Source organism: Bos mutus, chromosome 15, assembly GCF_027580195.1.
Source record: "Bos mutus isolate GX-2022 chromosome 15, NWIPB_WYAK_1.1, whole genome shotgun sequence".
NCBI lineage: Eukaryota > Metazoa > Chordata > Mammalia > Artiodactyla > Bovidae > Bos > Bos mutus.
In genome coordinates, this window is record NC_091631.1 from 45312292 (window position 1) to 45339443 (window position 27152).

The 27152-nt window shown below is 43.2% G+C and overlaps 1 protein-coding gene across 2 annotated transcripts in view; it reads right to left on the reverse strand.

The window, feature by feature from the left end:
- SERGEF (secretion regulating guanine nucleotide exchange factor) overlaps positions 1–27152 on the reverse strand; it is a 248780-nt gene that overhangs the window by 220814 nt on the left and 814 nt on the right. For both annotated transcript variants that reach the window (XM_005896770.3, XM_070384045.1), the window contains exons 2-7: positions 23940–24075; positions 22603–22758; positions 20792–20886; positions 13830–13890; positions 8474–8587; positions 3625–3687 (exon numbers count right to left, since the gene is read on the reverse strand). In XM_005896770.3, the coding sequence (XP_005896832.2) occupies positions 3625–3687; positions 8474–8587; positions 13830–13890; positions 20792–20886; positions 22603–22758; positions 23940–24075 (625 nt within the window). The remainder of the gene's footprint in view (positions 1–3624; positions 3688–8473; positions 8588–13829; positions 13891–20791; positions 20887–22602; positions 22759–23939; positions 24076–27152) is intronic.

A 27152-nucleotide genomic window follows, 5' to 3' on the forward strand; every position in this document is an offset into this window, starting at 1 on the left:
TTGGATATACTGGGTAAAGCAAAATAAATTATTAAAATTAATTCGCCTGTTTCTTTTTACTTTTTGCAATGCAGCTCACATTATATTTCTCCTAGACAGCACTCTTCTGGAAGATAAATTAACCAAGGCTCGGAGACATTAAGTGACTTTCAAGATTGCAAGGCTTATTAGGGATCAAGCAGGACCAGAAACCGGATTTTCCACTTCCACTGCATCCTGTGACCTCCCAATAAAGGTTTATAGCATCGCTTGCCCTGGAGCAGCTTGGTCTATTCTCAAAAACCAATCAGAAGCCAAACAGTATCATTAAAGGATATGAGGCCAAGACTTGGGGTTTAAGTCCCAGATCTGCTACTGGATGACTCTTTGACACTGGGCACATCACGTCACATTCTGGGTCTCTGTTTCATGGTCTAAAATGTGTGCTCAGTCCCTCAGTCGTGTCTGACTCTTTGCAACCCCATGGAGGGTAGCCCACCAGGCTCCTCTGCCTACAGAATTTTCCAGGCAAGAACACTGGGGTGGGTTGCCATTTCCTTCTCCAGGGCATTTTCCCAACCCAGGGATCGAACCTGTGTCTCTTACATCTCCTGCACTGGCAGGGGGGTTCTTTACCACTGGGGCCCCCGGGGAAGCCCAAGTCTAAAATAAGGGACCATAAATCAGTGGAGTCTTTGTGTCACCCAGGTGACCTTGCAGCACTGACATACCGCAGTTCTATACGGCAAATTTGGTTTATTTCATGCCTAGAGAGAAGGCAACCTCCCTGGACCTCACCAGGGTGTGTTAAGTATGAGGATTCCTTACAAGAGGGAAGTGGAGCCCCTCGGCAAAGTCTCCACCCATGAAAGGGACTGCTGAGCTACCAAGGTGCCACTGACAATGAGCCTGTGTCTGTTATAAGCCTTCATTTATCTTAGTAAGTCTAAACCATCTTTTGCAAAGACAAACTGTCTTCCACATGCAGATCATTACGCTGTGCATCAGCAGGCAAAATTAAATTCTGCTGCAATGCCAAACAGTTACATAAGCTACAACTCCAAAGCGGTCTAGAGAGCACCGAACAAAACGCGGTGTGCCACAGCTTGAACTGGACTGGGAAAGAGGGATATTAATCTTGACCCTTTTAAGTCACTTTCAAAATATCCAGAACCAATTTACCTTGTGCATATACTCTAAAAATCACTAAATTGCACACTTTAAAGGAGTAAATTTCATATATGAAGCACATCTCAAGAAAAAATTCAACATCTGTGTTTTTAAAACACCATAACAAAAGTACCCGCATATGAAATAATAGTTTTAGTAATATAAAATTTTTGAAGAAATTGATATTAATGAGCAATCAGAAGAACCTCTAGGTTTACATAATACTAGCCATTTCAAGTTAGACTAAAAGTTGAAACCTATTACTCTATTCTTATTCTTGGAAAAGAATGCCTTCTCCCAGAGCTAGTGAGGACTACAAGGGATGAACTAATCACTTCTCGTTCCCTCTATAAAAGGGGAGGTGAGGGACCACATGCCCAGGAGAGTCCTTAGAGCTGGCATTCATTTCAGCTCACTCTTTTTAGCATATGTACAAATCTACCTAATATGAACCAGAGGCTAAAAGCAGGTATTTCCTTCATTAGTTAGTTGCTTTTAATTCATTAAATATCAAATTATCTATAATTCAGAATTTATAAAGTGTTTAAACTCTCACATTACAGCTCTTGTGTTCTCCTCAAATCTGATGTTGAAGAATGCAAGCCCCCATTAATTTACAGATACAGTGTACACATCTTTAATTTCCACATAAAACATTGAAAATACAGTGTATGAAAGTCATTTCCCTTTGCTTAAAAAATGAAATGCATTCAACTCTGGGCAAGAGAGCTTACCAACATAAATTTCTCATAGCTATAGTCTCCAGTCTACCTGCAGGAGTCAGGGCAATCTAGGCTTTGAAAAAGATAAACTTTGAGAGAGAGAACTTTCACTTTCAAGAAAATGCTGGGGCTTCCCTGGTGGCTCAGTGGTAAAGAATCCACCTGCCAATCCAGGAGACATGGGTTCAGTCCCTGATCTGGGAAGATCCACGTCACAGAGCAACTAAGCCCACAACTACTGAGCCTGTGCTCTAGAGCCCGGGAGTCGCAACTACTGAGCTCACGTGCCACCACTACCAGGGGTGGTAAACGACTAGGGTGAAGCCCACACACCCTGGAGCGTGTGCTCTGCAACAAGAGAAGCCATCACAGTGAGAAGCCCCCGGACCACAACTAGAGAGGCGCTCCCACTTGCTGCCACTAGAGAAAAGCCTGTGCAGCTACAAAGAGCCAACGCAACCCAAAAAAATGCTGCACTGTCAGCAGTTTATACTGTATTGACTGAGTGTGTCAAATAGATGGATGGATGGATACATAGCCAAGGCAGAGAGATATACATAGTGTGTGAGAGAAAAAAGACTAGATAGAGAGTGAAAGTGAAAGTCACTCAGTCGTGTCCAACTCTTTGCAACTATACAGTCCATGGAATTCTCCAGGCCAGAATACTGGAGTGAGGGCAGATTAAAGAGATGGAAATAGAGAGATCAACTAGAGAAATATATAAAAACATAAAATAAATTAGAAAAATATACACACAACTAGATTTAGCAGTATATGGAGACCTTGGTTATATACAAAGATGGAAGATAAAAATAGAAACATGTAGTTAAATAAAATAGAGAAGATAAACAGAGAGAACAGACAGGGCAACAGATAAAGGAGTAGAAAGATACAGGGCTTCCCTGGTGACTCAGCTGGTAAAGAACCTGCCTGTAATGCAGGAGACCTGGGTTCAATCCCTGGGTGGGGAAGACGCCCTACAAAAGGGAACAGCTATCCATTCCAGTATTCTGGCCTGGAGAATTCCATGGACTAAACAAGATTGCAAAGAGTCTGACACGATTGAGTGACAAAGCAAAGCAAAAATATGCTAGTTTGAGATTAAACAGCTAGAGAAGAGAAAGCTAGAGAACCTAGAAAGCTTTGATAGTTATATGTGTATATGTGTTTAGTCGCTCAGTCATGTCTGACTCTTTGCAACCCCATGGACTGTAGCCCGCCAGGCTTCTCTGTCCATGAGATTCTCCGGCAAAAATACTGGCGTGGGCAGCCATTCCCTTCTCCAGGGGATCTTCCTGACCCAGGGACCAAACTCAGGCCTCCTGCATTGACTATTCACTGAATGAGCCACCAGGGAAGTTTAAAACAGTTACATTAGACATCAAAACAGATTAGATGAATAAGAATATGTTATACATAAACTTACTGTTGGTTACATGATTTGACAATCACAACTACTCCGAAAGATATTTTTATCCCTGTTGTACAGCTGAGAAAACAAACTCAGAGGAAGGGAAGTGAGCCTCTATTTCACATGAGTGTTTTGACGTGTATTATCATATGAAATTCTGAAAACTACCCCCAAAATATTTTATAGACAAGTCAATGGTCTCAGGAAGGTAGAGTGACTTGCTAAGATCACATCAGCAGTGGCATCATTATCCCGACTCCATCGTCTATGCTCTCCCATCTGTACCCCAACAGCAACACTTGAGGCAGAAACGCCCAGCACTCTGAACGGCATGTTACCTACCTGTCAGTGACGCTGAGTGATCAGAGCCAGCAAGAACACATACTGCTTGAGAATTCTCTAGGCCTACAAAAAAAAAAAAAAAAATTCTTTTGAAATCACATTTATAACAGAACAAATTGGGTAGAGAAGGGCCACAAGCAGTGACCCACCAGCACCTGGGGAGAAACTCAGCCAAAGCATGAAGGTCTGAGTCAGCAGCACTGGCCAAGAAGATGAGCGGCGTGGTAGACAGACTGGTGATATCCAGGAGGCTGAACAAATAAGTAAATATTTTGAGGATAAAGGAGTCAGATTTCCCACTATTAGAAAAGAGAAGGAAGGAACAGATATGAAAAGGTGGAAGGCTAGAATCGACCATTTGACACTGGATTGTAACTGAATTCAGTGTAAACTCATGGTTTCTACAAAAGATAAACAAACGTAGGTATACGTAGGTATAAACACAAGTGTGTGTCCCTGTATATTTCCTTGCTCTGTCCACGGAGTGGGCCCAGAAGCAGTGACATCTCTTATATTCAGCTGCTATCAAGTGCAGACACTGAGACACAAGTCCAGGCCTTCTAACAAGACACAGACAGAACTAGAATTTGAACTTGCCTCCCATCTCAAATCCAGGCTCTTCCTCCCTAAATACACTGCTTTCAGTGATGAGGTATAATCCCAATCAACTCTGCTCAAAGCTGTGATCACCTGGTCTGGCATGCAGATATGCAGTCTTATTCTGTAACTTTCTTCTGACATTTCTGTTTAATTTACTCAGTTCAGTTCAGTCACTCAGTCATGTCCAACTATTTGTGACCCCATGGACTGCAGGCTTCCCTGTCCATCACTAATTCCTGGAGTTTGCTCAAACTCATGTCCGTCACATCAGTGATGCTATCCAACCATCTCATCCTCTGTCATCCCCTTCTCCTCCTGCCTTCAGTCTTTCCCAGCATCAGGGTCTTTTCAAATGAGTCAGTTCTTCACATCAGGTGGCCAAAGTATTAGAGTTTCAGCTATAGCATCAGTCCTTCCAATGAATATTCAGGACTGTTTACCTTTAGGATTGACTGGTTGGATCTTCCTGCAGTCCAAGGGACTCTCAAGAGTCTTCTCCAACACCACAGTTCAAAAGCATCAATTCTTCGGCACTCAACTTTCTTCCTAGTCCAACTCTCACATCCATACGTGACTACTGGAAAAATTGTAGCTTGACTAGATGGACCTTTGTTGACAAAGTAATGTCTCTGTTTTTTAATATGCTATCTAGGTTGGTCACAGCTTTTCTTCCATGGAGCAAGCGCCTTTTAATTTTATGGCTGCAGTCACCATCTGCAGTGATTTTGGAGCCCAACTGTTTCCACTGTTTCCCCATCTATTTGCCATGAAGTGATGGGACCGGATGCCATGATCTTAGTTTTCTGAATGTTGAGTTTTAAGCCAACTTTTTCACTCTCCTCTTTCACTTTCACTGAGAGTCTCTCTAGTTCCTCTTTGCTTTCTGCCATAAGAGTGGTGTCATATGCATATCTGAGGTTACTGATATTTCTTCCAGCAATCTTGATTCCAGCTTGTACTTCATCCAGTCTGGCATTTGACATGATGTACTCTGCATATAAGTTAAATAAGCAGGGTGACAATATACAGCCTGTACGTACCCCTTTCCCAAATTGGAACCAGTCTGTTGTTCCATGTCTGGTTCTAACTGTTGCTTCTTGACCTGCATACAGATTTCTCAGAAGGCAGGTAAGGTGGTCTGGTATTCCCATCTCTTGAATTTTCCACAGTTCATTGTGATCCACACAGTCAAAGGTTTTGGAGTAGTCAATAAAGCAGAAGTAGATGTTTTTCTGGAACTCTCTTACTTTTTCTATGATCCAATGGATATTGGCAATTTGATCCCTGGTTCCTCTACCTTTTCTAAATCCAGCTTGAACATCTGGAAGTTCATGGTTCATGTACTGTTGAAGCCTGGCTTGGAGAATTTTGAGCATTACTTTGCTAGCGTGTAAGATGAGTGCAATTGTGAAGTAGTTTGAACATTCTTTGGCATTGCCTTTCTTAGGGATTGAAATGAAACTGACCATTTTCAGTCCTATGGCTACTGCTGAGTTTCCTAGATTTGCTGGCATATTGAGTGCAGCACTTTCATAGCATCACCTTTTAGGATATGAAAGAGCTCAACTGGAATTCCATCACCTCCACTAGCTTTGTTTGTAGTGATGCTTCTTAAGGCCCACTTGACTTCACATTCCAGGATGTCTGGCTCTAGGTGAGTGATCACACCATCATGGTTATCTGGGTCATGAAGATCTTTTTTATATATTTCTTCTGTGTATTCTTGCCACCTCTTCTTAATATCTTCTGCTTCTGTTAGGTCCATACCATTTCTGTCCTTAATTGTACCCATCTTTGTATGACATGTTCCCTTGGTATCTCTAATTTTCCTGAAGAGATCACTAGTCTTTCCCATTCTATTGCTTTCCTCTATTTCTTTGCATTGATCGCTGAGGAAGGCTTTCTTATCGCTCCTTGCTATTCTTTGGAACTCTGCATTCAGACGGGTATAGTTTTCCTTTTCTCCTTTGCCTTTAGCTTCTCTTCTTTTCTCAGATATTTGTAAGGCCTCCTCTGACAACCATTTTGTCTTTTTACATTTCTTTTTCTTGGGAGTGGTCTTGATCACTGCCTCCTATACAATGTCACGAACCTCTGTCCATGGTTCTTCAGGCACTCTTATCAGATCTAATCCCTTGAATCTATTTGTCACTTCCACTATATAACTGTAAGGGATTTGATTTAGGTTATACTTGAATGGTCTAGTGGTTTTCCCTACTTTCTTCAATTTAAGTCTGAATTTTGCAGTAAGGAGTTCATGATCTGAGCCACAGTCAACTCCGGCTCTTGTTTTTGCGGACTGTATAGAGCTTCTCCAGTGTCTTAAAATACCCCTCATGCCGTCAAGTATCCTATAGAATGAGAAAGGGACAAACAGATGTTCTTGCCACTTTCATCAGAGAGGACGCACTGGTCCCCTAGTGGCCAGGTTGGGAGAGGACGCCCAGGGTCCCAGCTCCAGAACTGATGGAGATGATGTAAAGATGGGGGGAAGGTAAAGTGAAAGACTTTGAGGGCAGGAAGCTGAGATCTCTGCTACTGTCTCATCAGAAAACTCCCCCAAATCACCTCTGAATCTAAGCTGTGCCCTGAGAAGATTCCCAACCAGGTTAAGTCAAATCAAATAAAAACATTACTGATTCCTTTTAGATACAAAATCTGTACAAAAACAGAAAGTAGACACAGTCCCTAGCCTTAAAATGCTCATCATCTTTGGCATTTGGGAAAACATGTAAACAGCTCATAACAATACAACACACTGTGCTGTCCCTGCAGAGAAAGAAAATGCAAACGGAGGTGAGAAGAGGGCAGAGTCTTTCAGTTGCAGCTGAGCTAGGACCTGAAAAATTATCAGGATTTTTCCACGGAGAACAGAAAGGAAAAGGCATTCTGCACAGAGGTAATAGTCTGCCCACAAGCACAGAGGGATGAGAACACAGTGCATGCCCAGGGAGCAGCGAATACCCTGGTGAGGCAGGAAAAATGTTTGGGAAGTATGAGCTTATATTACAAATGCTTTCAATGTGAAGCAGACTCTCTGGCCTGTGTCCAATGGTCCCTTCTCCTTCTCTGAGAGAACTCTCCCCAGCTCAACCCCTGGGCTTCAGGGGGCTAACCTTACGCCCGCAGCAGGGGGAAGCCGTGAGGACTAAATCAGATCAGGGACTTCCCTGGTGGTCCAGTGCCTAAGACTCCACACCCCAATGCAGGGGGCCTGGGTTCGATCCCTGGTCAGGGAACTAGATCCCACATGCTGCAACCAAAGATTCCACATGCTATAACTAAGACCAGGTACAGCCAAATAAACAAATAAATATTTTTTTAAAAAGAGAGAGAGAAAGTGGCAATCAGAGCATCCCAACAACTTGTAGCACACTCCCACTGTGGCTCACTCCTCAGTCTTCTTTCCCTGCTTCCTACCACCCTCAAAAATCCCTCCTTTGTTCTGAGCTAGAGGAGAGTAGAGGTTTCCTAACAGCTTTCTCCTAGAGCCAACCCTCAGTTAACTGGATCACAAAGTCAGATAGCCAGAGAGGAAGAGAAGGAGGAGGTGGAGACGTGGTACTACATATGGAGAGAGAAAGGCCCACGAAGAGAGTGTAGAGGGAGAGAGACAGGAGGTCCTAGAGGCTAACTTCCCAACAAAAGGCTGACCAGCAGACCAGTAGGCAGCACCCTTCCTATCTACTCTTCATGTGCTCATGGAGAGACTTCCCTAAGGGAACACTTCCGGCCCCTCTCTCTACGTCCTCAGCCGCTCCTGCTTTCCTTTGGGGAGTGGCTGGGCAGGCAGGCATGGTCTTCGTGGCTTCTCTCTCTGGGCTGTGCCTGCCTGCAGAGGGCCCCTCCTCCAGGTGCTCAGTGGCACCAGGAATTTAGCAGGACTGCCTGCAGCTGCGCCTGTGCCTGGTGGGTAAATCCAAGCTGGTATTCAGAACTTGGAGGCTCACTACTGCTACCCGTTATTTCCAAACACCTAACTCATGTCTTTCAATCTAACCATTTTGATTTCTACCTACCTGACTTGCATCTGTCTTTCAATGGGTTCTGAACTCTGGCACCAAAGAGGGGTACTTTTACTGGGCCTACAAAAATCCCCAAAAATTAAGAGACCTACCAATAGAGAGTTAAGACAGAGAGACCAAGAAACAGCAAAAAGAAAAATGCCATTTACCCATTTTGTGCATGCCTGTATCTCCGTTTCCAGACAAAGAATGAATACAGGACTCAGAAGAAATAAGGGCCTTACCTGTCACTGTGCTGGGTTCCTTTGCTGTCAGAAACAGTGGGAGAGTCTGCCCAGGACACAGTCGCCGTCCAGATGATGCCAAACCAGTTCCCCACTGGAACACAGTGCCGCTAGCTTCCCAGCGGCGTAGGAGAGAAAAAGAGAAAACGTTTACCTGGATGAAGACTAGATGGCGCTTTCAACCTCATGCCATAAGAGATTCCCCATTCATGCTTAGTTAGCATACATATTATGAAAAAGCTTACTGCCTCAAGCAATCCTATGGCTGGTCCTAGGGACTACCACCAAGCCAATCACAAATCCAATCTTCAGGGCAATCTAAGACCATCAGTGGAAATCCCAACATAGTAAAACTCCTTCCAGAAAGTTCTCCTTTGATTCCCCTGGAGTCAAATTTGACTCCTCCAGAGTCAAATTACTGGAATGATATCTTTTTCATGATTAACCCGAAAAGACAACCCAGACTCCAGACCAAGCAGGAAACAACCTTGAACCCTACCACGTCCATGCCTCACATTCACTGGATGAGAAACTGAAGCCTGAAGAGGGCATGTGATTTGTCCAAGGTCATACAGGGAGCAGGGAGCAGAGAAAACACCAGGACTCAACTCTCTCCTGCACCTAACATAGCGCCTTTTCTACTACACCAAGATGAATTCTGAGATTCCTAATTGTCAAATAAATACATATTTATGACTGCAAGATAGCTTCTTAACAGCCACCATTTCCACACGTGGAATGGTCTTTTGTTTCCATATTCACTGGATCTAATTCATATACCAATGTTCTGAAACTCATACCAATGTGTAGATGAAGTATCATATATTTGGCCTACAGTCAGATGTGTGTAACTAGGCTCCATCACCCAACAGCAACATTAAGATACTGCTCCTCCAGAAGTGTCTTATACCCAGTGGTCCTCTAGGCTGAAAACAGGCAAGCTTGCTGTGTGAAATGTAACTGGTCATGACTGAGCACAAAGTGAACAAAACACAGTGTTAAAATAAAATGAAACTTACCAACTCTTCAACAAATTATGAGAGAAAAAACAGAAAGGAAAAGGTACATAAAGAAGCTGGAGATGTCCAATAAAGGACTAATACTTAAAATATACAGTGAACTCCTAAAACTCAACAACAACAAAAATAAAACCTGATTCAAAAATGAGCAAAGGACTTCAATAGACTTTTCTCCAAAGAAAATACACAAATGGCCATAAGCACATGAAAAGATGATCAACATTACTAACCATTAGCAAAAGGAAATCAAAACTACCCTGAAATTGTCACTTTACACTCATTGGGATGGCATTGGGATTGCTACTACAACAAGGGTTGGCAAGGATGTGAAGAAATTTGGAAACCTTCTGCACTACTGGTGGTCATGTAAGTTGGTACAGCCGCTGTGGAAAACAGTATGGCAATTCCCCCCAAAACTAAAAATAGAATTCCTGTATGAAGCAATAATACTTCTGGGTACATATCCAAAAGAATTGAAAGCAAGATCTCAAAGTGATATCTGTACACACACGTTCATGGCCGTATTATTCACAATAGCTAAAGTACGGACACAACCCAAGAGTCCATCAATAGATGAGTGGACAAGCAGAAGGTGGTATATACATATAGGAGAATACCATTAGGTCTTAAAACAAAAGGAAATCCTGACATTTGCTATAACATGGACAGACTCTGAGGATATTATATTGAGTGAAATAAGCCACAAAAAGACAGAGACTCTATGATTCCACTTACATGAGGTACCTGAATGAGTGGTCAAAATCACGGAGACAGAAAGAATGGTGGGTGCCAGGGACTGGGAGAAGGGGAAATGAGGATCTACTGTTTAATGGATATAGGGTTTCAGTTTTGCAAGATGACAAAAAGTTCCACAATGGACTGCGGTAATAGTTGCACAATAATGTGAATGTACTTAATCCCACTCAATTGTACACTTAAAAATGATTATGATGATAAAACTATGTTATGTGTATTTTATCACAATAAAAAACTAAAAGGAATAGGGACTTCCCTGGTAGTTCAATGGCTAAGACACCATGCTCCCAATGCAGGGGGCCCGGGTTTGATCCCCGGTCAGGGAACTAGATCCCACATGCTACAACTAAAGATCCTCATTGAAGATCCTGCATGCCACAGCTGAGGCCTGGCACAACCAAAATAAATAAACAAAGATTTTCAAAAAGGAATAAATAAATTTTAAAAGAGAAAGAGAGAGACATGAAATACATATTAACTAAATGCAATGATAGATCTAATTTGGATCCTGATTCAAACAAAACCATAAAAAGCATTTTTGAAACAATCAGGGAAATTTAAATACTGATTGGATGCTTAATGAAATTACAGAATTACTGATAATTTTTTGCAGATACGATGGTGGTATTTTTTTGGGGGGGGGTAATGTTTTCAGAAAAAGTCCTTATTTTTTGAGATGCAGGTAGAAATATTTACTGAAAAAAGTGGGGGAAGAAGAGGACTTAAAATTAAACACGTAACTGTGTTTCTATGTAACTTGACAAAAATGTACTCATGAGACTAGCGGTCACAGAATCTTGGTAGGCAAGGGGCAAGGAAACCGATGACAGGCAATTCTCTGGCTGGCCCTGCTAATTTCTAAGGGAATCGGCTTATAAAAGTATAATCACTACCATACAACTCAGTCATCACACTCCTGGGCATTTATCCCAGAGAAATGAAAATTTATGTTCACATAAAGACTTGTCCACAAATGTTTATAGCTTTATTCTTAATAGCTAAAAACCGGAAATAGCCAAATGTGCTTCAATGGGTGACTGGTTAAACAAACTGTGGTTGTTATAGACTGAATTGTATCCCCCGTAAATTCATATATTGAAGTTCTAAACTCCGGAGAAGGCAATGGCACCCCACTCCAGTACTCTTGCCTGGAAAATCCCATGGACAGAGGGGCCTGGTAGGCTGCAGTCCATGGGGTCGCTAAGAGTCGGACACGACTGAGCAACTTCACTTTCACTTTTCACTTTCATGCATTGGAGAAGGAAATGGCAACCCACTCCAGTGTTCTTGCCTGGAGAATCCCAGGGACGGGGGAGCCTGGTGGGCTGCCATCTATGGGGTCGCACAGAGTCGGACACAACTGAAGCGACTTAGCAGCAGCAGCAGCGGCAGTCCTAAACTCCAACGTAACTGTATTTGGAGATAGGGCCTATAGGACGTGATGAAAGTTAAATGGGCCGTAAGAGTGAGGCTTCTGAAAGAAACGGTGTCCTTTTAAAAAGAGAAAGATTCACCAGAGGTCTCTGTGTCTCTCCACACACGTGTACAGAGGAAAAACCACGTGAGGAGAGAACAAGGAGGTAGCGTCCGCAAGCCAGGGAGAGAAATGTCACTAGAGACCAAGCCTCGTCTTCATCTTGGACTTCAGCCTCCTTAACTGTGAGAAAACAGTAATAAACTCCTGTTGTTTAAGCCACCCACTCTGTGATATTTTGTTATGGCCACCCTAGCAAGCTAATAGAGTTTAACTAACAGAGTATAACTAATACAGCTATACTATGGAATACTGAAGCCCCCCTGTGGCTCAGACAGTAGAGTCTGCCTGCAATGCAGGAGACCCGGGTTTGATCCATGGATTGGGAAGATCCCCTGGAGAAGGAAATGGCAAACCACTCTAGTAATCTTGCCTGGAAAATCCCATGGATGGAGGAGCCTGGCAGGTACAGTACAGTCCATGGGGTCACAAAGAGTCGGACACGACTGAGCAACTTCACTTTCACTTTTTCATGGAATACTACTTAGCAATAACAAGGAACAAATTATTGATACTCCCAGCTTGGATGAATCTCCATGGAATCATAAGCTGAGCAAAAATGCCAACCCCAAATGGCTGTATACTGTATGATACCATTCTATAACATTCTTACAATGACATTATTATGGGGGAACAGAAGAGCTAAGAAGGGGGTGAGGGTAGGTAGAAAGTGGGTAAAGCTATAAAAGAGCAATAAGGGGGATCCTTGAGAAGGTACTGTTCTGTATCTTGACTGTGTCAAGACACCCCAGTTGAGCTATTACACTATAGTTTCACAAGATGTTATCACTGGGAGAAACTGGCAAAGAGTGCATGTGATCTATCTCACTTCTTACAACTGCATGTGAATCAGTATGCCTATCAAAATAAAAACCTTAATTTTTCAAAAAACTATAATCGACCCTAAGCCCCAGGTGACCACCATGTAGCACCAGACTCTTAATCACCTCTACTCCTCTCCTGGTTCCAAGACTGGACTCACCAGTGCTTGGGCCTCGGCTGCCAGAGCCCGTTCAGGCTGTCCTGCAGCCCAGAGGAGTGGAGCAGAAAGCAGAAAAATGAGCAAGAGAGAGAAAAAAGGGTCATGCCTCCTCCACTTTCCACCTCTGACCTCACACACTCTGTCAGCCCTACACCCATCACCCTCTTACAGCACAGGAGACAAGCTCACTTGAAGCTTTTAAATTAATCAACATTAAAATCCACTAGAAAAGCAATGCAGCTCATGACAAAGAATATGGGTCTTGGAATCCAGCCTAGACTCTGATCCCAGCTCACCTTTTATTCCCCAACTCCCTGTGTCACAGCTCTCTGGACCTCAGTTTCTTCATATGTAAGACAAACACACAATTATGTATAAAATAAAATAAGCAATAAGGATATATTGTACAAGGAACATGGTCAATATTTTCTAACGACCATAAATGGAATGTAATCTTTAAAAACTGTGAATCACTATGTTGCATACCTAACACTTATATAATATTATAAATCAACTATACCTCAATTTTAAAAACTCTTAACTCACATTACTGCATGGCCATGAAGATTAATGAGCTACTAATTAAACCAAGGGAGCTTCCCTGGTGGCTTAGCAGTAAAGAATCCACCTGCCAATGCAGGAGACGCAAGAGATATAGGTTCCATCCCGAGGTCGGGAAGATCCCCTGGAGAAGGAAATGGCTCCAGAAATGGCTCCCACTCCAGAATTCTTGCCTGGGTAAACCCATGGACAGAGGAGCCTGGCAGGGCTTCGGTCCATGGGGTCTCAAAAAAGTCAGATACAACTTAGCGACTGAACACCACCAAACAACTAAACCAAGAGAACCTAGCACCAAGCCTAGAACACAATGAAAACCTGGACCACCTCATTTCCTTCCTCCCTACCTGCTGAAGGCTTTCCCACATGACTTCTGCTTACATCCCCTCCTTTTAATCAGACTGGAGCACAACAGACACTCTGAATTACTCCTTAAAGTTTATTTCTTCCAAAGCTCCATGTCTCCTTATTACATGCCCATTAAGAAAATAATAGCAAAATGATCACCTGTTGCAGCTAAAGCATGCCTCAGTCCAGCAGCAATACTAACAACCTTCTCTCTCAGGAGCTGTCAAAACAAAGAAAAGGATGGTGATCTCAGAACTATCCATCTACAAAGTGTTATGTAATTTATGCCCAAATACAACGCAGCATGGTCCTCATTATGTGTCTCATTAGTGCGGCGCTCCCAATTCCCAACACTTCCATTCACAAATGCCTCTATATGTATCCCTAAAAGGCAAAATATTTTTCAAATACCATATCACAATGCCACTCAGGGCTAGGAGGCATCTGCAAGGTCATCCAGTCTGGGGTTGGCAAAAGTTTTCCATAAAGGGCTAGATAGTGAAAATTTTAGACTCTGTCACATCACTATACTCTGCCATTGTAACATAAAAACATCCATAAATATATGAATAGGTGTGCTTATGTTCCAATAAATCTTTATTTACCAAGGGCTCTAGTTTGCTGATCTCTGATCTAGTCCAATCCGCACTCAATGCTTGAAACCCTTTGACAACACCCCACCAAGGGTCATCTAACCCCTGCCCAAATACTTTCTTCCAGTAACATGGGCTCACCAGGTGCCTGCCCACGTTTGCACGGTTCCATCTGTCTCCCTAGGTGGAACCAAAGCTAACTGGCTATTGCTTCTCACAAGGCTTTCCAAACATTTGAAGTCAGTTGTCACGTCCTCTCTAAGACATCTTGCAGTGGCTTTAAAAATAGGTCCTCCGGGGGTGGGTGTGGGAGGCTCAAGACAGAGGGGATATATGTATACATAGAGCTGATTCATTTTGTTGTACAAAGGAAAACTAACACAACATTGCAAAGCCATTATACTTCAAAAAATAAAATTTAAAAACAGGTCCTCAAATTTTAGACTCCTCCCTTCAAGATAGGCAGCTTAATTTCCCTCACTTTCACTGTAGGCTGGTCTTAGTGACTTGCTTCTAGTGAATGGGATAAGGAAGTGTTGAGTGACTCAGAGACTAGACAATAAAAGGCATTGAAGCCTCTTGCTTGACCAAAGGTGGTGAAGTTTTCTTTCTCTCTCATCACTTTTCAGTTCAGTTCAGTCGCTCAGTCGTGTCCGACTCTTTGCAACCCCATGAACTGCAGCACACCAGGCCTCCCTGTCCATCATCAACATCTGGAGTCCACCCAAACCCATGTCCATTGAGTCGGTGATACCATCCAACCATCTCATCCTCTGTCATCCCCTTCTCCTCCTGCTCTCAATCTTTCCCAGCATCAGGGTCTTTTCAAATGAGTCAGCTCTTCACATCAGGTGGCCAAAGTATTAGAGTTTCAGCTTCAACATCAGTCCTTCCAATGAATACCCAGGACTGATCTTTAGGATGGACTGGCTGGATCTCCTTGTAGTCCAAGGGACTCTCAAGAGTCTTCTCCAACACCACAGTTCAAAAGCATCAATTCTTCAGCGCTCGGCTTTCTTCACAGTCCAACTCTCACATCCATACATGACCACTGGAAAAACCATAGCCTTGACTAGACGGACCTTTGTTGGCAAAGTAATGTCTCTGCTTTTCAATATGCTATCTAGGTTGGTCATAACTTTCCTTGCAAGGAGTAAGCATCTTTTAATTTCATGGCTGCAACCACCATCTGCAGTGATTTTGGAGCCCAGAAAAATAAAGTCAGCCACTGTTTCATCACTTTTGGGGGAAGCCATATCACATCTGAACAGTCCTACAAAAAGGGCCATATGGCAAGGAACTAGTCTCCTGCCCATGAGAAAGTGGAAGGAGGAACCACCAGCCCAGTCAAGCCTCTAGCAGACCTCCAGCATGCCTGACATCTTGACTGCAGCCTCATGAGACCAGCTAAGCTGTTCCTAGATTCCTCACCCTCCAAACTGAGAGACAATAAATGCTTGCTGTTGTAAGCTAATAAAATTTCAGGCAATGTTTATTACACAGCTATACATAACAGATACATATCTTTTCTTTAGGCCAAACATCCCCAATTCCATCAGCTATCATCGAGTTTCAAATTCCCTCCCTCTCTTGTTTTCTCTCCTCTATGCTCTGGTTACTCAGTCTCTCTCTTTTAAGGGACTGTATATGCACAATCACAGCCCCTGTGGGGCTTTACCATATTTGCTTATTGAGGTCCACAGTGTCTTTCTAAAGGAGGCCTGGCATGCCACGGTCCATGGAATCACAAAGAGTCAGACACGACTTGGTGACTGAACAACAACAGTGTCTTTCTAAACTTTAGAGTCCTCAAAGGCAGGGTCTGAGTCTTATTCACCTCAGTGCCCAGAGCTGAAGAAACAAACCCACACCACGACACAACATCGCTGACGTAGTGTGACCAGCACAAAGGACAGAGCTCTGGCCTCTCTTCTTCTGTAGACTATACTTCTATTAATTCAGCCCACAATCACATTAGCTTCAGGGAAGATCCAATCTTACTGTTCACACAATTTGAAAACACTACCTTTAAATTTTTTTATTTTACTTTTTTTTCTTTTCAAAGGTAAATAAAGGGCTTTACTTATGGATTCAATCTCTTCAAAACAACTTATCTCCAATCCTTCCTCTCCACCTCACTGCTGCTGCTTTAGCTTGGGGCAGGATCATCTCTCATGTGGGTTATTAGCAAGAGCTTTCTTGCTGAGGAATCTTCCTTCACTCCATGCCCCCACACTTCCCCATGTGGCTCCTCTCTAACTCACTGTTCTTACCATTTGTCAGATACTACCGGCCCGCTCCCCACTGTCACTTCTACCACTTTCTTATATTACAATCATACTAAGTTGCTTGCAGCATCTCTAAAACTCCTGTTTTAAGCCTGTTTTATCCTTCTGTTTTGGAGAAGGCGATGGCACCCCACTCCAGTACTCTTGCCTGGAAAATCCCATGGACGGAGGAGCCTGGTAGGCTGCAGTCCATGGGGTCGAGAAGAGTCGGACACGACTGAGCAACTTCACTTTCACTTTTCACTTTCATGCATTGGAGAAGGCAATGGCAAGCCACTCCAGTGTTATTGCCTGGATAACTCCAGCGAGGGGGGAGCCTGGTGGGCTGCTGTCTATGGGGTTGCACAGAGTTGGACATGACTGAAGCGACTTAGCAGCAGCAGCATCCTTCTGTTTGCAATTGCTTCTTTTGTACCTACTCTGCACATCCTCCTATCCCAAGCCAGGTCAACTTATACTCAACTTTCAAGATTCAGCATAGGTCTGTTCTCACCCTACCTTCCCCTAGAAAGAGTTCAACCCTCCCTTTTAGGGGCTCCACAAGCATCTATCATAGTTCTAACATGGTAATTCATCTAGGTGTTTCTATATCAACATGTACTACTAAACTACAAGGTCCTCAAATGTTAGGATTTGGTCTTACTCACCTTTGTCTCTCCTGCCTAAATACAGCACCTTCACACAATCAGATCAGATCAGTCACTCAGTCGTGTCCAACTCTTTGCGACCCCATGAATCACAGCACGCCAGGCCTCCCTGTCCATCACCAACTCCCGGAGTTCACTCAGACTCACATCCATCGAATCAGTGATGCCATCCAGCCATCTCATCCTCTGTCGTCCCCTTCTCCTCTTGCCCTCAATCCCTCCCAGCATCAGAGTCTTTTCCAATGAGTCAACTCTTCGCATGAGGTGGCCAAAGTACTGGACTTTCAGCTTTAGCATCATTCCTTCCAAAGAAATCCCAGGGCTGATCTCCTTCAGAATGGACTGGTTGGATCTCCTTGCAGTCCAAGGGACTCTCAAGAGTCTTCTCCAACACCACACTTCAAAAGCATCAATTCTTCGGCGCTCAGCCTTCTTCACGGTCCAACTCTCACATCCATACATGACCACAGGAAAAACCATAGCCTTGACTAGACGAACCTTTGTTGGCAAAGTAATGTCTCTACTTTTGAATATGCCATCTAGGTTGGTTCTAACTTTCCTTCCAAGGAGTAAGCGTCTTTTAATTTCATGGCTGCAGTCACCATCTGCAGTGATTTTGGAGCCCAGAAAAATAAAGTCTGACACTGTTTCCACTGTTTCCCCATCTATTTCCCAGGAAGTGATGGGACCAGATGCCATGATCTTCGTTTTCTGAATGTTGAGCTTTAAGCCCACTTTTTCACTCTCCACTTTCACTTTCATCAAGAGGGTTTTTAGTTCCTCTTCACTTTCTGCCATAAGGGTGGTGTCATCTGTATATCTAAGGTTATTGATATTTCTCCCGGCAATCTTGATTCCAGCTTGTGTTTCTTCCAGTCCAGCATTTCTCATGATGTACTCTGCATATAAGTTAAATAAACAGGGTGACAATATACAGCCTTGACGTACTCCTTTTCCTATTTGGAACCAGTCTGTTGTTCCATGTCCAGTTCTAACTGTTGCTTCCCGACCTGCATACAGATTTCTCAAGAGGCAGATCAGGTGGTCTGGTATTCCCATCTCTTTCAGAATTTTCCACAGTTTACTGTGATCCACACAGTCAAAGGCTTTGGCATAGTCAATAAGCAGAAGTAGATGTTTTTCTGGAACTCTCTTGCTTTTTCCATGATCCAGCGATATTGCTATTAAATAAATGAATGAATTTCTCTTCCACTTCACTTTAGCACATTTCTCCCATTGTTCTATAAGATACACATGTCAAAATGTTTTTACCTTCTTATTTTATCATCCAACATATTTTAACCTTTGTTCCTCTGTCTTCTTTCATCATGTGACTCAAGCTAAATTAATTACAACTTTTACATAGGTTCTTAAAAACTCATCTATTTGCAACTATTACTCGAAGCTGTAACACTCCTTACAACAGGGACTACACGGTCTAGAATTCCATGTATACCATATGCTATACAGACTGAGTGTCTGTGTTCGTTGAAAAGTCATATGTTGAGACCTAATCCCCAACATGATAGTACTGGGAGGTACTTTGGAAGGCCTTTGGAAGGTGATTAGGTCATGAGAGCAGAGCCCTTATGGAGGAAAGTAATGCCCTTATAAAAGACAGTGCTTTTCCCCTTCTCACATTTAAGGACACAGCAAAAACACAGCTGTCTATGGACCAGAAAGTGAGCCCTCACCAAATACCAAATCTGCTGGCGCCTTGATTTTGGACTTCTCAGCCTCCAGAGCTGTGAAAAATAAATGTTTGCTGTTTAAGCCACCCACTGTATGATATTTTTGTTAGAATAGCCCAAAGGGATTAAAACACCATGGAAACCATGACCCCAAATAATATTCCCCCAATACCAGCCAATTAGAATTCATGTGATAGGCGCAGACCCAAGCTCTCCATCCAATGAAAACAGATCCCATTCTTAGTCACAGTTTAAGAAAATTAGGTATGAATGGGGCAGCTTAGGTGAAACTCATTTTAGATTCCAATATAATTTCTCTAAAAATTTGCTTCCATATCTTCAGAAAAATGTGTACATTTTAAGTACAATGCAGTGACAAGAGCTCTGAACTAAAACCAGGAGTCCTAATACCTGTGCCATCCAATACGGTAGCCTCTAACTACATGTGGCTGTTGAACACTTAAAAGGTGACTATACTGAACCGAGATATACTCTAAAGAAAATCTATACCACAAAAAAAGTCTTCATATAAGTTAAAGAATATAAAATGTCCATTAATAAAGTTTTACATTGATGATACATAAAATGAAATAATCATAGTTTGGATACATGAGACTAGTTTAAAAGTTATTAAAATTAATTTTGCCATGTCATACCATGACATGGATGAAACTTAAAAAAATCATATGCAATGAAAGAAACCACACACAAAAGGCTACATATTATATGATTCCATTTATATGAAATGCCCATAAGAATTGGTGCTTTCAAACTGTGCTGGCGAAGACTCCTGAGAGTCCCTTGGGCAGCAAGGAGATCAAACCAGTCAATCCTAAAGGAAATCAACCCTGAATATTTGCTGGAAGGACTGAGGCTGAAGCTCCAAGACTTTGGCCACCTGATCTGAAGAGCCAACTCATTGGAAAAGATTTTGATGCTGGAAAACATTGAGGGCAAGAGGAAAAGGGGGGCGACAGAGGATAAGATGGTTGGATGGCATCACTGTCTCAATGGACATGAGTTTGAGCAAACTCAGGGAGATAGTGAAAGAGGGAGAGAAGCCTGGCATGCTGCAGTTCATGGGGTCGCAAAGAGTCAGACGCGACTGAGCGACTGAACAAGAGCGACAAGGGCCTGTTAAGAGGTGAAAATGGGAGTTGGCGGCTATTGGGCGTGCGGTTTCTTTTGTGATAATAAAAATGGTCTAAAAGTAGATGACGGTGATGGCTGCACATCTCTGTGAATATACTAAAAACCACTGAAACATACATTATTTATTTACATTTTTATTTTTACTTTTTGGCCACACCACACAGCATGTGAGAGCTTAATTCCTCAACCAGGGATCGAACCTGCCCCCTCCTCCACCCCTCTGCATTGGAAGCATGGAGTATTAACCGCTGGACCACACCAGTGGTATTAACCACTGGACTGGGAAGTCCTGAAACACATTTTTTAAATGGTGCTACTAGAAAATTTTAAGCTACATATGTGGCTCACGTTACATTTCCACTGGGCAGAACTGACCTATGCCATCTGCCTCATATAGTGTCCTTAGGGAAGTCACTTCCAATCAGACCTGTTTCTAACACAGTTTCCACTATTATAACTTTTAGAATTTTAAGATGTCATTGATGTCATTATGGGATATATCAGTTTCATTCTTTTACTTCACAAAAAATTATAACATGTATGAGAGCTAGCAGAGGCTTTTCACTCACAGCATCCATCCCTCCAACCTAATTTTCCCAGGAGAACCTAAGTTTTTCAATATACATTCTAACTACCCCATGAGTTTTCAGGGACGCAGCCAGCCCTTCAGTCTGGTGAGGGGGATAAATGTGATACCTGGAGACCCTTTAACAGGACACAGGCAAGCTCAGTATCAAGTGCCATCCTTACCTCGATGGCCTGGGGGATCACACATCTTCGAGGCCCATGAGGAACTCCCAGCTGGCCAAAGGAGTTGGATCCACATGACAGAACTTGACCATTTTCTGCAAAATACAAATACTTGAATTGCAGATCTAAGAAGTAAGATATCTAAGTCTAATGGGTAAATTCTGCAGGATGATAACAGCAAAAGGAATGAGAGGCACCCGTGCTTCAGCCCATTCAATCCATAGTTCCTGCTCTGTTTCCCTAGGAATAAGAAGACTGGGCACTGGGCTGAGCATTTCACACAGACTGCCCACTCCACACCTGATTAATGACAGGTTAACCATGAAGAACGCTTAGCCGTGTGCCTCGTGTTGAGATGCAGGATACTTATCTCCCACTTTTCACATTTCCGTGGAACAGAATTTCCATTATTTTAATATGTGCTATGCTTAGTCGCTCAGTTGTGTCCAACTCTTTGCAACCCCATGGACTATAGCCCACCAGGCTCCTCTGTCTGTGAGGATTCTCCAGGCTAGAATACTGGAGTGGGTTGCCATGCCCTCCTCCAGAGGATCTTCCCAACCCAGGGATCGAACCCAAGTCTCCCGCATTGCAGGTGGATTCTTTACTACCTGAGCCACCAGGGAAACCCAAGAATACTGGAGTGGATAGCCTATCGCTTCTCCAGGATCTTCCCGACCCAGGAATCGAACCGGGGTCTCCTGCATTGCAGGCGGATTCTTTACCAGCTGAGCTACCAGGGAAGCCCCTACTTTAATACACTTCAAGTCTTTTCCCTGCCCTTCTCCATTTGCACTGCTTTCTGAAGAAGGAGGGATAACCTAGCCACTTGGTGAATCTGAGAGAAGAAACAGGACATGTATGGCTTAGCACCTTCCTCTCAGCACCCTGGGCTGACACACAGTAGGGTCTCCCCTGTTAAAGTTTAGGGGGCAGGCTTGGATTAGAGGAATGTCAGCAGAACCTCTTGGTGTGACAGTCAGCCCCATCCTCCAACTTAGCTTGTATCAGTAAAAAGCTAATCGTTTGCTCTCCACCTGCCTGAATGTTCTGAGTCTGTCTCACAAGTGGTCCCGAATAGCAAAAAACAGTGGTATCTACTGACTCCCTACAGGTGACCCAGGCCCACACTCTAAGTATTTCATAAACGATAGCTATCGTTTGTGTGTGCTCAGTCGCTCAGTCCTGTCTGACTCTTTGTGGCCCCATGGACTGCAACATGCCAGGCTCCTCTGCCCATGTAATTCTCCAGGCAAGAATACTGGAGTAGGTTGCCATTTCCTCCTCCAGGGGATCTTCCCAACCCAGGGATCGAACTCAGCTCTCTTGCAACTCTGCACTGGCAGGCAGGTTCTTTACCACTAGCAACTGTTTAGATTCTAATAATTACCCTCCAGATTTTCCAGCCCAACCTCCTTTACTGTTAAAATTCTCCTTGCAAAATGCACCCCACAACTTGCCTTGACAACTAGAAAGAATATTTGTGTGTGTGTGTGTGTTAATATTTATTTGGCTGTACCGGATCTTAGCTGTGGCACGTGGGATCTTTAGCTGTGTCATGTGAACTCTTACTTGCAACACATGGGATCTGGTTCCCTGACCAGGGATTAAACCCAGACGCCCTGCATTGGGAGCATGGAGTCTTGGCTACTGCACTACTAGGGAAGTCCCTGGTGTGTATTTTTAAATACAAAGTGCGTTTCATTGAATCAGGGCCCACAGCATCATGCTCTTCTCCCCAAAAGCCTTGGCAGTTACACAGATTTACCTAGAAGTGCACTCACCTGTGACTTAGCAGCAGTAGCACTCACCTGTAAGTATAATAGTAAAGTCCCAGCCACAGGCTACCTGCTGGATGGCACAGCCAAGGAGCGATTTGCAGGGGGTAAAATACAGGACCTCCTCTGTGTGACCCAGCCCCAGCTGCCCATCTTTGTTCAGGCCACACACAAAAAGGCTTCCTTCATCTGCAAAATACAAAGGTTTTGGTGGTAGTATGTGCAGGGGAAATTACAACCGCCAAAGTGAGCAAAAGGATTTCATAAATTATCTGGAGTCATGGACCCACTAACTTTTTTCCCACCCAAGTTAATAAGCCATGCATGTTAAGATGCTCTGGACCTAATGGCACAGGGCCAAGGGGTTACAACCTAATATCTAAATGGAAACTCCAAGTTCCACAGCAGTGGCCAATCAATCACCAAATTGAGCATCTACTATAACAATAAAAGCCAATATCTATTTGGAATATAAAATGTGCCAAGTACTCTTCTAAGGGCCTCGTGTGTGAAGCCAACTTATCTTTTATGCATAGGGCCAGGGTGCACAATACTCGTAGAGGCCCACAAAAATGTTTTAATTAAAATTTTTAAATAAAAAATATATGTAATAAAAATATATAATACTAAATCTAGCCTGGATTATATTAATCTTTATATCTGTGCCACTGTAAGTATAATTTTAAATATTTTTTTATAGAGGGAGGCCAAAGTTTCAAGTACCCATGAAAGTCATAATGCAGTCCTGTTAACTTACGGATTCTCCTTATCCACCACCATTATCCTCATGTAACAGAGAAGCAACTGTGGCACAGAGAAATTAAGTAATTTGCCCAAGGCCACACAGCCAGTAATTAAAAGAACTGGGATTTAAACCCAGGAGGTTTGATTCCAGAGCTCAAGTTCTTAGTCAGGATGGAACATGCCCTCTTTGGCAATATTATAGCACTTGTAATCCTTACTAAGTACTACTCCAGCTACTGTGAGGGAAGATTAAGGAAAATACAAAGTTCTTGCTCTCAGGGAATATTCAACTTAACTGCAAGGACTTCTAATTCATAGGTGAAAGTTAAATATCAATATACAGCATAAAGTATAATATACATTGCAACTTGGCCACTATTTGTCTTGTAACTTGAAGCAGTTTTCCTCTCTGAGCCTCATGTGGGGAGGGGAGGGAGGGGAAGAAAGGGGTCTTGATCTCTGAAATCCTTTTGGCTCTGACAACCTAGGATTCTCTGATGGTAGCCTGATTTCATCACAAAAATGCTGTCCTCTGCAAAATACAAAAGGCTGAAAGACGGTAACATAACACCCTAGGGGGAAATGTCCAAATAAGAAAGTGAGAGGCTGTTCTGGAAGGAAGTTACCTGTGACAACAGCAGAGTGGCCCCCTCCTCCTGTGATCCTCTTGATACAACCAGATTTACAGAAGTCACTCAGTTGCTGGGCAGAAAGCACATCTTCCTTGTGGCCAAGGCCAAGTTGCCCATAGCTATTTGCACCCTAGGGATAAAACAAGCCAATCACGAAAAAGTATGGGAACTTCAATAACCTCAGCTGGTCGATGTGAATCTACCAGTCCCCACCTTTCTCACCCTGACACTCCTCTCTGAGCCTAGGACAGATAAGACGCCATAGGCTCCTTCTTACGAAGATGTTATACAACACCTACACTTGGACAGAGGCCCCAGAACACCTCAGTTTCCATGTGGGAGGAGCCATCAGCATCCACAGCTCATCCTGGGATACTCCTCAGCTTCCCCTTCCAACATCCCAGCCAATATGTGTTGCTTCGGGCAGACAGCGTAGGAGTTCCTTCTGATAAAAATCTAGGATAGCTAAAGTAAGATATAATCAGGAAAAATAGGAACAAAGTGGGCGGGGAAGAATGTAGTAGTACTAGTTCTTAACCCTTCTCCCCACAGCCTCACTGGGGAAACTAGCAATGAGCTTCTGGAATCAAAGTCAGCTGCAGATTTTGTGCCCGCAAACAGAGCGCATCACTGTTATTTCATACGCACAGTGAAAGAGGCTGGCAACGATCTCTAAGGACCTTTCCAAGTACACTGTTTTGGGACTGTAAGACTCACGCCATGAGATTCCTCTAAGGAAACATATTTCCCCTTGGTGGGCAATATGTGTGTCATCATTATTATATGATAAAGGTCCAGAATCCCTAACCTGAAACCTTTGCAGCCAGATGTATTTCAGTTTTGGAAGTTTACAGACTTCAGAAAAGCAATGTGGTATATAAATCATACACGCGGCTGCAAGGACTGGGAGCAGCACTCCATAAGTAAAACAGTATTATTTCTGCGGTGAATGGTACGAATACTCACAGTGGTCAAAGACTGTAAACAGCCTCATGTCAAGTCAGTATTGGCTTTTCAGAGTTTCCTGTATTCAAAATTGAAGATAAGGGATAATGGGTGGGCCTGCAGGGAAAATCTTATTAAGATTTTGAGAATCCTTATAATTTCTCCAACTACCTACTGCTGGTTGGTTCTTAAGTAGTAAAACTTTTAAAACGTGTTCATTTTGTAAGACACCTGAATGAAGAAAAGTGATTTAAACTCAAAAATGCATGCATGCATACAAACTCCTGTCCCGTGTGCTCTATTCCAGAGTCATCCTGGGCTGCAAGGACTCCCTGCTGGACGAGCAAGCCATGCAGGGACACAGGTCCCAGAAGTCCCAGAATTCCCTAGGGCAATATTAGCTACCAACTACTGAGTGCTTGCTTCTCTGTATGTTGGGCATTAATTCTCACAACAGAGGAGAGGGCATTATCGTTCTCAGTTCACAGATGAAGAAACTAAGGCTCAGAGAGGTTAAATAACTTTCCATGGTCACACAGCTGAGTAGACAAGTCAAATGCCCTGCTCCTTTCATTATAGCCTATTTTGCCTCTAAGAATAAAGAAAAAAGGCATATATGGTGAACCAGCCCAGAGCTTACCTAGCAGGAAGCTAACTGTATGACCCTTTCTAAAACAGCACCCCAATCCCTTTACGTCCTTTTTCTGCGCTATTTTTCTTCATGGCGCTCCCTGGCATTACATTGTATGTTTACTTGTTTACTGCCTACCTCTCCCACTAAAAAGTAAACTCCATGAGGGCAGGAACCTTGTTCTTTTCACTGCTGTTTCCCTTGCATCTGAAATGGTGCTGGTCCAAAGAAGGTGGGCATGTATTTTACAGGGAATGAACGTAAGACCCTATGAGTCTCTACCTAGGAAAGACTTGCACAATGTGAGGTGGAGAACAAGTGTACAGGATTTCTCTGTTAGCTGTAAGAGCTCCAAGGCCCCACGACCAGGGCTACAGGTTGCTGAACAGAAAGTAATACACCAACATTATGGGATTCAAATTTGGCACCAAATTTTTGTGATGCAGCAAGAGGCCCTACACCCATGATAGAGCAAAACAAAGGGAAATTTTAAAACAACCTATTACAGCTGTATTTGCCTCCCATCCTTATAAACAGTCCATACATCACACACACACACACACACACACATCTCTATAAAGGTAAATTCCCTTGTTATGAACTGATCTGTGTTCACTGAAAGTCATCTGTTGAAACCCTAATCTCAGTGCCTCAGAATGTGATTTGTATTTGGATTCAGGGCCTTTTAAAAGGCAACTAAGGTTCCATGAGATCATAAGGATGTGTCCCAAATCCAATATGACCGGTATCCTTATAAGAGGAAACACGTGAACACTCCCCACCCACAGAAAAAGCCGCATGAGGACACAGCAAACAGGAGGCCATCTCTAAGCCAAAGAGACAGGACCCAGACGAAACCAAACGTGCTGATATCTTGATCTTGGATTTCTACCCTCCAGACTGTGAGAAAATAAATTTCCATTGTTTAAGCCTCCCCATCTGTGTTATTTTGTTATGGCAGCCTTAGCAAACTAATACATCCCTCCACACAGCTAATGCAGCAGGAAGAATACACCATCAAGACTCCAAGCACAGCAAGGAGGTTAGGTTCAACAGTATTTTTGCTTCAGTACTGACAAGGCCATATCTGAAAGGCCTTGTCAGTACTGTCTACACAGACCCCAGTCCCTGGCCTGGGACAAACAGCCATCCCAGGCACACAGCCAATCCCTAATTCCACACCCAGCTCAAGGGCCATCTCAAAGGCACATAGAGATTCAGACTACCTCAAGCCACGCCAGGCTCTCCATTCTGCCCGTCAGAAGCAATCCCGCATTCAATAAATACTACCCAGTGCTGATAATAAGCTTTAAAAAAAATTAGTCAATACATACTGGTTTTAACAGCAATAAAGGTCTTATCCTCTCCCACCTCCTTCTCCACCATCCCCAACGCAAGAGCTGCAAGTCTTTAATTCCTGTGCTTTTCCCAAAAGACCTGCACATAGTTCTGCACACAACAGGTACTCATTCATCCATTAGTCAACAAATGTGTACTGAGCACCTTACAATGTGCCAGGCATGAGCCCCGCACAGTACCCACCCTCCTGATGCCTACATTCTAGCGAAGGAGACTGATATTATTAACAACTCATACATTTCAATACAATTATGCCCTGTGAAGAACTACAA